Below are 16,921 nucleotides of genomic sequence, written 5' to 3' on the forward strand. Positions count from 1 at the left end.
AAACGGAGGAAGTATTTTATACGGGTGTTCACACTTTTTTTTGGTACATGAAAAGCTAAAGAAAACTGAATCATTTTTTTTTGAAAGACAAAGAAAACTGAACCATAAAAAATGAAACTGAAGGGGAAAAAGAGAGCACAAGAAAACAAGAAAACGAGGGAAACCGCGTCTGTTCCGCGCGTTGGACGCGGAACAGAGAATCTGCCAGGAACGCGGCGGCAGGTCGTCACCCCGACGACCCAGTTCAGGTCAAGCCACTGCTCCGTCGCCGTCGGTCACTCCAACCAAGAAACCATCCCCAAATCTACAAAGCTCCGCTCCGCCCATGGATCCACCTCCACCCCTCCACCCCTCCCCCGCTCGCCGTTCCTCTGCCTCGTGCAGTCCTGCCTTCTTCCCCCTAGTCACCACTCCCTGCCGCCCAGGCGACCAGACCGGCGACGGTCTGGCGGCGGCGGCGGCGGCTACAGTTGAACCGAGAAGGTGGCCGCGGCGACTGCAGCTGAAGCAGAGGGTGGCCGGCGGCTTGACGGCCGGGAGGCAGACCGCGGGCGGACTCCGACGGAGCTCGGTTCAGAACTGCAGAGCAGATTGCGTGGTAACCAGCCTCCATCAACTGCTCCTCATATATGTCGTCGTTGCTGCAGCCTTGCACGCTGATTTGGGTCCATCAACCATCGGATGGTGGTAAACCATCAGAGGACAGGTTTTCCACCAATCTGTGCCAAGCACTAGTAGTCTAGTGACTAATATAGATGATGTTTCTTCACTCATTTTTGTGTGTGTGTTACTGAGTGGAATTGCTATGCCCTGTAGAACCGTAAGGTGGCTTTATGCTCTCCTTGAATTTTGGGGTCTTTCTTTAGTGGTTATCCTGTGATCTGATGGAAAGAGATCTCGCACAATCTAGTATCATGGTTGTGTGCAACACCGCATGGTCCATCTAGTAATGAAAGAATAATTATTGTATAAAGATTTAGATCATAAAACTCATGATGAGTAGTAACCTCATTGAAATGAGGCAACTTCTGTATATTGCAGTTGTGATATTAAATTTTAAAGCATGCCTAATATCATCAGAGATTTCAGTTTTTCTGGATAAGGTTACTGTGTGTACTCTGTACTGTGCCCACTGGTCACATGGAGGATGGCGTGATGTGTAAAAAGCTATGTTCTTTGTGTGGAAAGGAAATCACATCCATCTTTCGGTTTGTCCCTCTATGGTTAGCATGGTTAAACAAAAGCACAGTGGAGGAGAATAATTCTGTTGGCTGTATGACCATATTGGTTTTCAGTGAAATGAAAGCTGGGAGCCATGCTCTTTTTTGTCGAGAATAAAAGAGAGTACAATAGAGGTTGTTGCCGGACATGTTATGAGCAGAAGATAATTAAGCTCAGTTCATCAAATTGGCTAAACGATTTAAATACTAAGCAACAATATTGTGGTGTTTAGCCTTCTTTATAAACACAATCTGACACGTTTTGTCCAATATGCCACATTATGCCCAAGCTGAAACTGATATAACTTGTTTGGTGTTGCTGTTTTTTCAGAACTGAATGGCTGAGGCTATACTTCTCGCTGTGTCAAAGATTGGGACAGTCGTTTTGAATGAAGCTGTCTTGGCTGTCATTGACAAGCTGTCGACGAAGGTTGATAATCTGAAGGAATTGCCAGCAAAGATTAAAAGAATCGACATAGAACTGAAGACGATGAATGATGTAATTCAAGATTTGGGTACAACACATCTCAGCAACAATGTCGTCAGGGGTTGGATTGGACATGTGAGGAAGCTGGCCTACCATGTCGAGGATGTGATTGACAAGTACTCTTATGAGGCTCTTAAGCTCAAGGATGAAGGCTTCCTACATCGGTACATCTTCAGAGGTTCACGCCATATAAAGGTCTTCAGTAAAATTGCTGAGGAAGTTATACGGATAGAGGATGAGATCAGGCAGGTCAAAGGACTGCCTACTTATTGGAGCAACACAGTCCAACCCATAAGAAATGAGCATGTAGAGATTGATAGGCAGAGATGTGGAGGCTGCTTCCCGGAACGTGTTAGTGATGAGGATCTTGTCGGAATTGATGAAAACAGGAGCAAGTTGACCGAATGGCTGGCCACTGATGAGAAAGAAAACACAGTGATTACAGTTTCTGGTATGGGAGGCTTGGGGAAAACAACTCTTGTGAAAAATGTGTATGATCGGGAGAAAGCCAACTTCCCTGATGCTCATGCTTGGATTGTGGTGTCACGGGCATATAATGTAGGTGATTTGTTGAAGACATTGCTCACGAAGATACAACAACACACACAAGAGTCACCGCCGCCGTCACCTCTTAGGACGGACACCAAACCTGATGTTTTTGAGCTAAAAGAGGCGATAAAGAAGATACTGCAAGATAGGAAGTGCTTGATCGTGCTTGATGATGTGTGGAATCCAGAAGCATATAGTCTGATGTGCAGTGCATTTCAGGGTCTCCAAGGAAGCCGTGTTATGATCACGACACGGAGGGAAGATGTTGCGGCTCTTGCTCTAGTGAGCCGTCGCCTACAACTCCAGCCATTGGGTAGAGACGAGTCATTTAAGCTATTCTGCTCAAGGGCTTTCAACAACACCCCAGACCGCAAGTGCCCTCCGGAACTTGAGAAGGTGGCTGGTGATGTAGTTAAGAGGTGTCATGGCCTGCCATTGACCATTGTATCTTCTGGCAGCCTATTGTCCACGAAGCAGCCGACACAGCATGCCTGGAATCACATGTACAATCATCTCCGGAGCGAACTATAGGCAAATAACCATGTCCAAGCTATACTTAATCTGAGCTACCATGACTTGCCAGGTGATCTCAGGAACTGCTTCCTGTACTGCAGCTTGTTCCCTGAAGACTATGCAATGTCACGGGAGAACCTTGTGCGGTTGTGGGTTGCTGAAGGGTTTGCGATGAAGAAAGATAACAGCACGCCGGAGGAAGTGGCTGAGGGGAATCTCATGGAACTCATCGGTCGGAATATGTCGGAAGTTGTGGAGAGGGATGAGCTCTTCAGGGTTAGTAAATGTAAGATGCATGACATTGTCCGAGACCTGGCCCTGGTTATTGCTAAAGAGGAGAGGTTTGGTTCCGCGAATGATCAAGGCGAAATGATGCGTGTGGATAAAGAAGTTCGCCGGTTTTCAACATGTGGTTGGAGAGACAGTAACACAGTTGCTACAGAAGTGGAATTTCCACGACTCCGGACCGTCATCTCGCTTGGGGCAACTTCATCCTCCACCAGCATGATTTCCTCAGTTTTGTCTGGATCCAGCTACCTTACTGTTCTCGAGCTTCAAGACTCTGCAATCAACCAACTGCCAGTATCCATTGGGAATCTGTTCAATCTCCGCTACATTGGCTTAAGGCGCACAAATGTTCAGTCACTGCCAGACACTATTGAAAAACTCTCAAACCTGGAGACATTGGACGTCAAGCAAACAAGAATAGAAAAGCTACCACCTGGAATTGTGAAGGTTGCCAAGCTACAGCACCTTTTAGCTGACAGATTTGCTGATGAGAAGCAGGCGCAGTTCAGGTACTTTGTCGGAGTGGAAGCACCGAAAATGATTTCCAACTTTAAAGAACTGCAAACTCTTGAGACCGTCCATGCCAGCAAAGACTTGTCGCTAGAGCTGAAGAAAATGAGCAAGTTGCAGACTGTTTGGATTGATGACATCAATGCATCTAACTGTGATGACCTTTTCAAGACCCTCTCAGATATGCCTCTACTTTCCAGCTTACTTCTCTGTGCATGTGATGAGAAGGAGACACTTTCTTTCCAAGCACTCAAGCCAACGTCTGAAAAGCTTCATAGACTGATCATCAGAGGCGGCTGGGCTGCTGGGACACTCAAGTGCCCAATATTTAAGGACCATGGAAAGAATCTCAAGTATCTGGCTCTAAGCTGGTGCAATCTGGGGACGGAAGACCCGCTGCAGCTGTTGTCATCTCATCTGTCAGCGCTCACTTATCTCAGTCTTAACAGGGTGAGCAGTGCAGGTACATTGGTCCTTTCTGCTGGGTGCTTCTCTGAGCTGAAGACACTTGTCTTGAAGAACATGCCTGATGTCAAGCAACTGGAGATTAAAGAGGGCGCCATTCCATGCATTGATGGGATCTACATCGTGTCACTCTCGGAGCTGAGTATGGTCCCTCGTGGCATCGAAGCCCTTGGATCTCTCAAGAAGCTCTGGATGTTGTACCTCCACAAGGGCTTCAAGGATGACTGGGATCAGAAGGAGATGCACAACAAGATGAAGCATGTCCTAGAGCTCCGTGCCTAGTCTTGCTCTTTTCGTGTCCTCCCGTTGTCTTCTGCTGCTGGAGGTCTGTACTTTGTTGTAATCTTTAATTTTTCTGTCATGCTGCTCTAGACTCTTTTGGGTAGTGCTAATAGGTTTTTGCCCCGTAGTGGGTGCTCGAGAGCAGCACTCAGCAGCGGGTTTCCTATTAGTGCCCAAACTTGCTATCTTCATTTCCATTCCCTCTATTGTTGTATTGTAAATTTGTAATGAACTGGTTATTTTGATCAATTAATGAAAACGGGCTTAGCCCAGTTGGCAAAAGTATCGGCAACCTCCTTCGGTAATTAAATATCATATTAATTTCTTATACATTGTAAGTGTGCACGCTTCTAATTATTTGTAGTGAGTCCTATGGTACTGTGATGGTATCAACAGCTCTTAATTTCTTTGCAACTGCATCTTATCATTCATTGTTTGTTGTTTCTGTAATAACTCGTGAAAAACACCAATTCCTTGCTGCCAGGAACTAAAATGATTGAGTTTGCTTGATGTTTCATACTCCCTCCGTTCCAAAATACTTGTCGTGGTTTTAGTTCAAACCCACGACAAGTATTTTCAGTGAGGGAGTAGTATGTATGTACTCTGCCATCTCTCTGTTTCCTAGATACTGCAATGCATTACTCACTACAAGAAATTAGCCACGCAGCATTTTGCCACCAAGCGTTGGCTGCGGCGTCTACAGCTGGGCAGCGTTGCAGCACCTGCAGCGGTGGTTGTGGCCCAATTTGGTTGGTTTTCTACCAAATTTGGTTTGCAGGCAGGCAGGGCTGTTTCGTCCAGGGCTATAGTTATGTGTAACTAGTTCAGTTCAGTTCAGCAGCTCTGTCTGTTTATGATAAACTGATAATGGATTCGATCTATGCAAAATTGTTTCAGAATCATTTGTTCAGTAATTCTATAGACAAGATAACCACATTATTATCTAAAAAGAATATAGACAAGGTGATCAGCAAGCTGATCTGAATTTCATTTTCTTTTGTAAAGCAACCTGTAAACGCGTGTTCTTACTATCGTGCAAATTATTTATTGGTATTTATGCACATATAGTTCCCCATTTCAGTACTTCAGTCTTGAACCCTGCTTTACTATGTGATTTTTTTGGGTGTAACCAAGTACATTATCATGATACTCAAGTCTTGAAACCTTATCTAGTTTAGTTCCTTACTCTTTTACAGTATAGTCTTATCTCCTTTATCATTGATACTATGTCTCTTCCTGGTTTGCTCCTAGTAAAAAGAGATGTTAGAAACTAGCACTATGATTCCTTCCTTTAATCTGGTCTGCTGCAACCACTTTCTGTCGGAGATGGTATGATCAGTTTACCTCAGATGGAAACAGTAAATATTCTGTTTGATTTGATACATTTATTCATGAGATTCAACTTGATGGTTCAAATTTACAGATCATAGGCCCTCCTGGCCTCAGATGGAGAAGCAATTTTGAGAGGTACACTCTGCTTCTGCTCTGTTATTACGTGTTCTTGTCCATTCTTGTCTGTCTGAAATTGTTCCTGGTTCATTCGATGCATTTAAAATTCAGTTTACGGCCAGAAGTAAGTAGAGACTCGGCCGGGGGAACAGGGAGCTGTTGCTCGAGACGAATTCCTGGAAATCTGTATGAGGAAAATACACTAAAATTGTAGTGGACAGCATAAAAAGTAGTCTGGGAACTAGATTGATTCGGCACACGGAGCGGTGGTTGTGGTTTACATAGCACTCCCTCTCTTCATTAAAACCATTAAGCTACGCGTGAAGGGCGGCCAACCAGCTATGCTATGTGGCCGCGGTGAGAAATCTTTTGCAAATCTTTGTATTTTTGTTACCAATTTGGTTCACTTTCTGAATATGCATATGCCTTCTTTTAATGTTTTCCGGTGCCAGCCTTCCTGCACCTTTGGTTCATCAAACGAAAGGTGGAAGATCTGAAGCCAAAGGTAGAACATGGGAAGGTAAAGGCAGGCCCATAAAAATTGGTTGGCTCAGGCATCTTGCGCCATTCTGAAGATGGAAACAGGTAGAGCTGCTGAACTGAACTAGTTAACATGTGCATATGACTACATATTGATAGTGCAGTTTTCGAGAAAAGACATATAGTGCTGTTAATGGATATTGTTCATGATAAATTGGTGATGGATTCGGTCTGTACAAAATTGTTTTGAAATAATTTGTTCAGTAATTTTATATACAAGATCATCACACTATTATCTAAAAAAGTACATAGACAAGGTGACCAGCAAGCTCACCTTGAGTTCGTTTTAATTTGTAAAGGTATTGTAACGCTCCGGATGTAACTTACCCAATTTGTATTCCAACTCTTACAGTTTTCGGCGTTAAGTTATTTTATTTTCTCGGGTTCGGGTTTTTGTCTCCGTGTGTTGTTATCGTTTTCATGCATCTCATATCATGTCATCATGTGCATTTCATTTGCATACGTGTTCATCTCATGCATTCGAGCATTTTCCCCGTAGTCCGTTTTGCATTTCGGCAATTCGTTCTCCTCCGATAGTCATTTCTAGATTTCTTTCGTGTGTGGGGATTAAACATTTTCGGATTGGACCGAGACTTGTCAAGCGGCCTTGGTTTACTATCGGTAGACCGCCTGTCAAGTTTCGTATCATTTGGACTTCGTTTGATACTCCAACGGTTAACCAAGGGACCGAAAAGGCCTCGTGTGTGTTGCAAACCAACACCCCCCAATTTGGCCCAAAACCCACCTAAACCTGCTCCATCATCTAGAGCGTTCGATAACGATAGCGTGGCCGAAAACCGCACCTCATTTGGACTCTCCTACCTCCTTCTACCTATAAAAAGGCATCCCCTCCCGAAATTCCGGATCAAATCCACCCTAACCTAGCCCCCTTTGTCTCTCCGCGCGCCGGACGTGTCCAGATGCGTCGGACATCGCCGCCGCCCCAACCGGGAGCTGCCATGTGGCGCCCCCGGACCACATCATCGCCCCGCGCCGCCAGGCCCGCTCGGGCCCGTCCCCGGCCCTCCCCGGCCCAGACTGCCGCCGACCGCCGCCCGCGCCCGCTCCGCTTCTCCTCCCGAGCCGGCGCCGTGCTCCGCCACCTCCGCCGCGGCTCCGCCACTCCGGCCGCCACCACCATCGTCGTGGCCGCCCCGCCCGACCACCGCTCCGGTCCCGCGCCGCCCGCCACCACCGGCGCCGCCCCGACCTCTCCTCCCCGCGGCCTCCTCTTCCTCCCTCTACTCCGGCCGCCGCACGGCCATCGACGCCGGCAAGACCCCGACGAACCTCGGGGCACGTGCAAACCCTAGATCTGGGAGGTGGTTTTTCTTCCAAGTCCTAAAAATCCCAGATCTATGTGCTCCTGTTCATCATGCTATATCTCCGTATCCGTAGCTCCGATTTGGGCATATAGCATATCAAATTGTTCGTCTCAGAGAGCACATCATTTCATTCCGTTGCATCATTTTCATTTGAGTTCATCTTGATGCCCGAAATGCTGTTAGAAGAGGGCTACTTGAGTTATTTGTCAGATCTGCTACTCCATTTAGACATTTGTCATTTTTGCCATGATTATTGTGTGCATGATATGCCCTGATTCTCTACATATGTTTTGTTAAGGGTTTTGTCATCTTTCCAGAGGTGCAACCCATGTATTTTTGTGATGTGTGTGGTGACTAGCACAAGCTTGCCAAGTGAGGCACTTGGTAATTCTGATTTCAGGGACTTAGCATTTCCACTAAGTCCTTGAGTTGTTTACCTCATGGTGTCATATGTTTATGTTGTTTCCTAGAGATCCGTGCCTCTTTTGAGGATGATCAGTAAGGATGTTTAGTTAATCTTGTAGTGCTCTATCCATCCATGTCTTTGCTTGCAATTATGGAGCACCCTAGCTTGAGTCAATCGAGCTCTACTTTTGCTACTTCGTGAATCTGGGCAGATTGTCAACTTGTTTGCAAGTTTGCCGATAATGTTGTAGCTGATCCGTGCATGCTATGCTATTGTTCTTGCCATGTCTAGCTTGCATTTTGTGTGTTCTTGATAGATGTATGCTTAGCTTTTCATGACTTGCACCGTAGTGAGTGCATCGAGCTCGTTAACATGCCTACTTGAGTTATGTTTCAGCATGTGCCAGTTTTCACTAAGTTTGAAAACTGATTATGCTTTTGCTATGTTCACATGCTTGCAAATGTGTTTTCTTATCCCTTTTGGCTCAAGGTCACTAAGGGACTTTTGTTAAGCTTTTTGAGTAGCTCCATGCCATGTCTTACTTTGCCTTGTTCAGGTCCTGTAGCATGTAGTTTCGTTGCTCCGAAGAGTGCTACCTGATCTGAAATTCCAGACAAGTGTTAATTTCACTAAGTCTGAGATCTGTTTACCATATGCATTTTTGCCATGCTTGTTTGAACCTGTTAATGGATGAATTGGCCGTAGCTCAGTGCTAGACTTTTGTTAAGCATCTTGTATGCATCCCTGCCATGTATTTTTTTGCCATGTTTGGGTGCTGTAGCATGTTCATCTGATCGCATTTAGATGGCTACTTGCTGTAAATCGCAAACCGGTGTCATATTTGAATCGCTTGCCATTTCCAAACCGTAACTCTGATTCCGGCGTTCTTTATATCGTTTTCAAGCGATTTCATATCATCTTTCCAGTGGCACACTTGGATTCCCAAGTTGAGGCCAGGTTCATGTATTCCTTGTCAAATCTTGCATATGCATCCCGCATCGCATCCCGCATCGCATATCATCTTTGCATCATATTGTTTGATCTTTGCACGTGGTTGATTGTGTCCTTGTTGCTTGTTGTCTTGTTTGGGTAGAGCCGGGAGACGAGTTCGCTAACGAGGAGCCCGTTGAGTTTGCTTTCGAGGATCCAGTCAACTCTGACAACTTTGCAGGCAAGATGATCATACCCTCGAAATCACTACTATCTTTGCTATGCTAGATTGCTCGCTCTTTTGCTATGCCAATGCTACGATGCCTACCATTTGCTTTCAAGCCTCCCAAATTGCCATGTCAAACCTCTAACCCACCATGTCCTAGCAAACCGTTGATTAGCTATGTTACCGCTTTGTTCAGCCCCTCTTATAGCGTTGCTAGTTGCAGGTGAAGATTGGAGACCGTTCCTTGTTGGAACATTATTTTACTTGTTGGGATATCATTATATTGTCATGTTATCTTAATGCATCTATATACTTGGTAAAGGGTGGAAGGCTCGGCCTCTCGCCTAGTGTTTTGTTCCACTCTTGCCGCCCTAGTTTCCGTCATATCGGTGTTATGTTCCCGGTTTTTTGCGTTCCTTACGTGGTTGGGTTATAATGGGAACCCTTGATAGTTCGCCTTGATTAAAGCTTTTCCAGCAATGCCCAACCTTGGTTTTACCATTTGCCACCTAGCCTCTTTTTCCCTTGGGTTTCCGGAGCCCGAGGGTCATCTTATTTAAACCCCCCGGGCCAGTGCTCCTCAGAGTGTTGGTCCAACTGAGCGATGTCCAGGGCTACCAGGGGCAACTCTGGGCTGGCCTACCCGACGTCTGGCTCATCTGAGTGTGCCCTGAGAACGAGATATGTGCGGCTCCTATCGGGATTTGTCGGCACATTCGGGCGGTGTTGTTGGTCTTGTTTTAACCTGTCGAAGTGTCTTGAAGAACCGAGATACCGAGTCTGATTGAGACGTCTCGGGAGGAGGTCTATTCCTTTGTTGACCGTGAGAGCTTGTCATGGGCTAAGTTGGGACTCCCCTGCAGGGATTTGAACTTTCGAAAGCCGTGCCCGCGGTTATGGGCAGATGGGAATTTGTTAATGTCCGGTTGTAGATAACTTGAACCGTAACTTAATTAAAATGAATCAACCGAGTGTGTTACCGTGATGGCCTCTTCTCGGCGGAGTCCGGGAAGTGGACACGGTTTTGGAGTAATGCTTGCGCAGGTTGTCCTCTAGTTTCTCGCTCGCGCTTTGCCTCCTCTTCTCGCTCTCTTTTGCGAATAGGTTAGCCACCATATATGCTAGTCGCTTACTGCAGCTCCACTTATATTTACCTTACCTTACCTATAAGCTTAAATAGTCTTGGTCGCGAGGGTGCGAGATTGCTGAGTCCCTATGGCTCACAGATTACTATTACACCAGATGCAGGGCCTGATGATTCCGCTCCAGGTGACGCGCTTGAGCTCAAGTGGGAGTTCGACGAGGACTCTCAACATTACTATGTTTCCTTTCCTGATGATCAGTAGTGGTGCCCTGTTGGGGGTGATCGGGACCGTGTCGCATGTTGGGTTATCTTTTATTTTGGCGTCGTAGTCGGGCCATGAGTGTTTGGATGATGTAATGTTATTTATGTACTTGATTGACGTGGCGAGTGTAAGCCAACTATGTTATCCCTTTTATTATCTATATTACATGGGATGTTTGTGATGATTGCCTGACTTGCGACATATGCCTTCAATGCGATTATGCCTCTAAGTCGTGCCTCGACACGTGGGAGATATAGTCGCATCGAGGGTGTTACAAGTTGGTAATCAGAGCCTTCCCCGACCTTAGGAGCCCCATTGCTTGATCGTTTTTAGCAGCCGAGTTGTGTCTAGAAAAATGTTTTCAGTCATTTAGGAATTATATATCGGAGAGTTTAGGAATTCTTTTTACTTCCCAGTCTCCTCATCGCTCCGGTAAGGCATCCTGACGTAGAGTTTTGACTCTTCTCTTCTCAAATTTCACTAAAAAAAAATTTAGGATCACGCGGGTATCTTGGAATCGTTCCGATGGTTTTATGATGAGAACATTGTCTTGGTGCCTCCTGTCAGGGGTTTAGTGGAAGTGTCCCGGGGAGTTGAGCTCTGAGGTGTTGTTGTCATAATTTTATCGTTGCAGTTCTAGAATACCTGAGTTTAGTACGCCGACATCGAAAATCTCTTTTATGCAGTTCGTTGGTGAGATAACCTCGACGCCACCCAGTACTGGGGCGGGAGTTCGGGAGTATCGCCATAACTTGTATAACGGATGCTTTTCGAAGGTTGAGGTAGATGGTTTCCGAAGTTTTTTCTCGGTTATGTGTTGAAGGATGGATACAGCTGGATGTAGGATTTGCTAGATTTGGGTGAGATATTATGCTTCCCATGTATCCCCAACACCTGATTGCATAACCGGAAAGGTTCAGGAGTTTCATAGGTGGGAATTCTTGTAGCTCTAGTTCTTCTTCCACGGATATTGGTTTGAGATTGGGATTTCTTACTGATTATTCGTTCTTGATCCGTACCTTGTTGATTTATTTCTCTACCGTAATTCTACGTGGCTTCTCAATTTATGGATATGTGACCATTTCAAGAGGAATGCATTCGTTCATTTTGTTCGGATGTGGAGACTATTTGTTGCAATTTTCATTCCGTTGGATTCAGCTTCAATATTTGTCTACCAATGTGCTAATGGATGTCAACCTCTTCAAGATGGCTCCTCCAACGCGCATGACTCCGAATCCTGATCCGCCACCACCTCCACCTCCTCCGGAGGCATGGCAAGCTGTGATGGCCGCAACCAATGCAAATACATAGTTGATCATGCAAATTCTTCAAGAGCGCAATCAAGGCAACAATCAGAATCACTTTGCTACACTCAACCAGTTCCTTGCTAACGGGCCAAAGACTTTCAGCAATTGTGTTGAGGCAACCGATGCTGACGATTGGCTCGTGGATTTGTGCAAGCATTTCGAGTGCAGTAACGTCAGGCCTGAGGATTTCGTCAAGTTCGCTTCTTTCCAACTCAAAGATCAAGCTGCAGAATGGTTCCAGTAGTATAAGGATTCCAGAGGTGGACGTGTGATCTCTTGGGATGAATTCCGTCAAGATTTCCGAGCTCATCATATTCCTCAGAGCGTGGTTGAAAGCAAGCGTGAGGAATTCCGCAACCTGAAGCAAGGCTCTTTGTCTGTCTATGACTACAACAAGTTGTTTCAGAAGCTCGCCCGCTTTGCCAAGCAGGACGTCCCTGATGAGAAGAGCATGATATACCAGTTTTCAGGGGTGGTCTCAGAGAAGAAATTCAGCTAGCTCTTGTCCTTTTTGAGCCCTTGAGGTACGATGAGTTCTACAACATGGCACTGAAGCAAGAGGCCGCCCAATTGAGGTGTGATGCTTCCAAGAAGCGAGTCAGAGATGTTACTCCTTCTTCCTCTACTCAAGTGGCCAAGTAGTAGAAGTATTGGCTTCCTCCTCCTCCATTTCGTCGGTCGTATTAGCAGAAGAGCAAAGGTGGCAGTGGTTCTTCCCACCCACCCAACCCTGGCTTTCAGAACAAGACTTCATCTCAAGCTCCAAGATCGAGTGCCCCGTATCACCATCCGCTTTCAGAGGTCACGTGCAACAAGTGCCAACAGAAGGGTCACTATGCCAACAAGTGTCTCTACCAGAGGCGTCTTCCTCCTCCTCCTCCTGTGAGATCGGCAAGTACAGTTGTGGTCAAGCATAACCCCAAGTCCGCCAAGGTCAACTTGATGAACGCAGCTCAGGCAGAGGATTCGCCAGATGTCATCATGGGTAACCTTCCTGTTAATGATATTCCTGCTAAAGTTCTTTTTGACACGGGTGCATCGCATTGTTTCATCTCGAGACCATTTGTTTCTAAGCATGAGTTGCCTTTACAAGATTTGCCTAGACAGTTATCTGTTGTTTCTCCGGGTAAATTCATGAATGCAAGCGCTATCGCCCCGGATGTTACTATCACGTTGGGCGATTACAAGTTTCTCTCTTCTCCGGTGGTTCTTGGTAACTCGGATATTGATCTTATTCTCGGAATGGATTGGCTTTCTAAGCACAAGGCGCATCTTGATTGTGCAGCCAGGCAGATTCAATTGAATCATTCGTCTGAGGATGTAATTGTCTTTGCCGCTCGTGACGATACCATCCGTCTATTTTCTCTCAATGAGAAGGGTGAACTAGATGCTATCTCGCAAATTCCAGTCGTTTGTGAATATCAAGATGTCTTTCCAGAAGAGCTTCCAGGAATGCCTCCGCACCGGCCAGTCGAATTCGTTATTGATCTTGAGCCTGGCACGGAACCTGTGTGCAAGCGTCCTTACAAGCTCGGACCTGAAGAGTTGAAGGAGCTGAAGAAGCAACTCGATATTCAAGAGAAAATGGGTCTCATCCGGCCTAGCTCTTCTTTGTGGGGTTGTGGTGTTCTTTTTGTGAAGAAGAAGGATGGAACGGACCGACTTTGTGTTGATTACCGTCCATTGAACAAGAAGACCATCAAGAACAAATACCCACTTCCCAACATCAATGAGCTGTTCGAACAACTCAAGGGTGCCCAAGTATTCTCCAAGCTTGATCTCCATATGGGTTATCATCATATTCGAATCCGTGAGCAAGATATTCCCAAGACGGCTTTCAGGACAAGCTATGGTTCATATGAATACACTGTCATGTCTTTTGGCCTCGTCAACGCTCCTCCGACGTTCTCTCGCATGATGAACTTCATCTTCAACGCCTACACCAATGACTTTGTTTTGGTCTATCTCGATGACATTCTGGTTTTCTCGAAGAACAAGGAAGATCATGCCAAGCACTTGCGTTTGGTACTCGATAAGCTCAGAGAACACCAGTTCTACGCCAAGTTCTCCAAGTGCGAATTTTGGCTCGATGAGGTTCTTTATCTTGGTCATATCATCTCTGCCAAGGGCATTGCCGTGAATCCAGAGAAGGTGTCTGCAATTGTGAATTGGGAACCTCCTCAGAACGTGAAGCAACTCCGCAGCTTCCTCGGTTTCGCAAGCTATTGTCGAAGATTCGTTGAAAACTTTTCTAAGATCGCGAAGCCTCTCTCTAATCTTCTCCAGAAGCACGTCAAGTACGTTTGGTCTCCGGAGTGTGACATTGCTTTCAACACTTTGAAAGAGAAATTGATCACTGCTCCAGTTCTGACTCCGCCTGATGAATCCAAACCGTACGAGGTCTTTTGTGATGCCTCTCTCCAAGGTCTTGGTGCAGTATTGATGCAAGAGAAGAAAGTTGTTGCTTATACCTCTCGCCAATTGAAGCCCAATGAGAAGAACTACCCCACTCGTGATCTCGAGTTGGCGGCAGTTGTGCATGCTCTTTTGACTTGGAGACATCTTCTATTGGGAAGAAAAGTGGACATTTTCACTGATCACAAGAGTCTCAAGTACATCTTCACTCAGCCTAATCTCAACATTAGGCAAACTCAATGGGTTGAAATGATTCAAGAGTATAATCCGAGTATCGAGTATACTCCAGGCAAGGCCAATGTGATTGCTGACGCATTGAGCAGGAAGGCTTATTGCAACAGTCTGATTCTTAAGCCTTATCAACCCGAGCTTTGTGAAGCTTTCCGCAAACTTAATCTGCAAGTTGTTCCTCAAGGTTTCCTCGTCAACCTTCAAGTCTCTCCTACCTTGGAAGACCCGATTCGCCAAGCCCAGCTTCTTGATGCTATGGTGAAAAAGGTGAAGATTGGGATTGCCAAGAGTCAACCCAAGTACAAGTGCTACCGCCTTGATGACAAGGACACTCTCTTCTTCGAGGATCATATTGTTGTGCCCAAAGGTGAACTTCGTAAAGTGATCATGAATGAGGCTCACAATTCTCTCCTCTCCATCCACCCTGGGAGCACGAAGATGTATCAGGACCTCAAGCAGGCTTATTGGTGGACTCGAATGAAGCGAGAGATTGCTCAATTCGTGAATGAGTGTGATGTCTGCAGAAGAGTGAAGGCAGAACACCAAAGGCCAGCTGGTCTCCTCCAACCTCTTTCCATTCCAGAATGGAAGTTTGACCACATTGAGATGGACTTCGTGACTGGGTTTCCAAAGTCCAAACGTGGCAATGATTCTATATTCGTTGTCATCGATAAACTCACCAAAGTGGCTCATTTTCTGCCTATCAAAGAGTCGATCACTGCAGCTCAATTGGCGGAACTCTATATCTCTCGAATTGTCTCTCTGCATGGTATTCCTCTAGTGATCTCTTCAGACCGTGGCAGCATCTTTACCTCCAAGTTTTGGGATTCTTTTCAGAAGGCCATGGGCACCAACATCCGCTTCAGCACAGCTTTCCATCCTCAAACTAGCGGTCAAGTCGAGCGTGTCAACCAGATTCTTGAAGATATGCTCATGGCTTGTGTGATCTCCTTCAGCATGAAGTGGGAGGATTGTCTTCCTTATGCTGAATTCTCCTACAACAACAGTTTTCAAGCAAGTTCGGGCAAGGCCCCATTTGAAATTCTGTATGGCAGGAAGTGCCGTACCCCTCTCAACTGGTCTGAAACCGGTGAACGTCAGCTTTTGGGTAATGACTTAATCACAGAGGCAGAAGAAATGTGCAAAGTCATTCGAGATAACCTCAAAGCAGCCCAATCCCGCCAGAAGAGCTACTATGGTAGTAAACACCGTGATTTGGCTTTCGAGATTGGAGATCATGTTTACCTCCGCGTCTCTCCTATGAAAGGCACTCGTCGTTTCGGTATCAAAGGGAAGCTTGCCCCCAGATACGTGGGACCTTTCAAGATTGTCAGCAAGAGAGGCGATCTCGCCTATCAACTCGAGCTTCCTTCAAACTTTGCAAATGTTCATGATGTGTTCCATGTCTCTCAGCTCTGAAAGTGCTTCAAGACTCCCGACCGCACCATCAACTTCGAGGACATTGAGCTCCAAGAAGATCTCTCTTATCGTGAGCACCCAGTTGCTATTCTTGAAGAGAATGAACGCAAGACTCGCAACAAGTCGATAAAATTTCTCAAAGTCAAGTGGTCACACCATTCCGACCGTGAAGCTACCTGGGAACGCGAGGATCACCTCCGTTCTGAGTACCCGGCGTTCTTTCAGTCCTAGATCTCGGGACGAGATCCTTTCGTAGTGGTGGAGTGTTGTAACGCCCCAGATGTAACTTACCCAATTAGTATTCCAACTCTTGCCGTTTCTGACGTTAAGTTATTTTATTTTCTCGGGTTCGGGTTTTTGTCTCCGTGTGTTGTTATCGTTGTCATGCATCTCATATCATGTCATCATGTGCATTTCATTTGCATACGTGTTCATCTCATGCATTCGAGCATTTTCCCCGTTGTCCGTTTTGCATTCCGGCGCTTCGTTCTCCTCCGGTGGTCATTTCTAGATTTCTTTCGTGTGTGGGGATTAAACATTTTCGGATTGGACCGAGACTTGCCAAGCGGCCTTGGTTTACTACCGGTAGACCGCCTGTCAAGTTTCGTATCATTTGGACTTCGTTTGATACTCCAACGGTTAACCGAGGAACCGAAAAGGCCTCGTGTGTGTTGCAGCCCAACACCCCTCCAATTTGTCCCAAAACCCCTGCTCCGTCATCTAGAGCGTTCGATCACGATCGCGTGGCCGAAAACCGCACCTCATTTGGACTCTCCTACCTCCTTCTACCTATAAAAAGGCATCCCCTCCCGAAATTCCGGATCAAATCCACCCTAACCTAGCCCCCTTCGTCTCTCCGCGCGCCGGACGTGTCCAGACACGCCGGACATCGCCGCCGCCCCAACCGGGAGCTGCCACGTGGCGCCCCCGGACCACATCATCGCCCCGCGCCGCCAGGCCCGCTCGGGGCCGTCCCCGGCCCTCCCCGGCCCAGACTGCCGCCGACCGCCGAC

General features: G+C 46.4%; 1 protein-coding gene and 1 pseudogene across 2 annotated transcripts; one reads left to right on the top strand and one right to left on the bottom strand.

Annotated features, from left to right (window-relative positions):
* The first annotated feature begins 201 nt into the window (after positions 1-201).
* Positions 202-4,596, top strand: LOC123186316 (disease resistance protein RPM1). 2 transcript variants are annotated; one of them, XM_044598106.1, is made up of 2 exons: positions 202-598; positions 1,552-4,596. In XM_044598106.1, the coding sequence occupies exon 2, from the start codon at positions 1,558-1,560 to the stop codon at positions 2,785-2,787; it is 1,230 nt and encodes a 409-aa protein (XP_044454041.1). In that variant the 5' UTR covers positions 202-598; positions 1,552-1,557; the 3' UTR covers positions 2,788-4,596. The 2 variants fall into 2 exon arrangements, with proteins under 2 accessions (XP_044454041.1, XP_044454036.1); XM_044598101.1 differs by having other exon boundaries at positions 215-706.
* Positions 4,597-5,850: 1,254 nt separating this feature from the next.
* The window catches only part of LOC123045435 (disease resistance protein RGA5-like), a 64,568-nt pseudogene continuing 53,497 nt past the window's right edge, over positions 5,851-16,921 (bottom strand).

Source organism: Triticum aestivum, chromosome 1A (assembly GCF_018294505.1).
Source record: "Triticum aestivum cultivar Chinese Spring chromosome 1A, IWGSC CS RefSeq v2.1, whole genome shotgun sequence".
Taxonomy (NCBI): domain Eukaryota; kingdom Viridiplantae; phylum Streptophyta; class Magnoliopsida; order Poales; family Poaceae; genus Triticum; species Triticum aestivum.

What these genes read in the sequence shown, in the direction of transcription:
- LOC123186316 (XM_044598101.1), top strand. Translation starts at nt 2,893, where the DNA reads ATGTCACGGGAGAACCTTGTGCGGTTGTGGGTTGCTGAAGGGTTTGCG.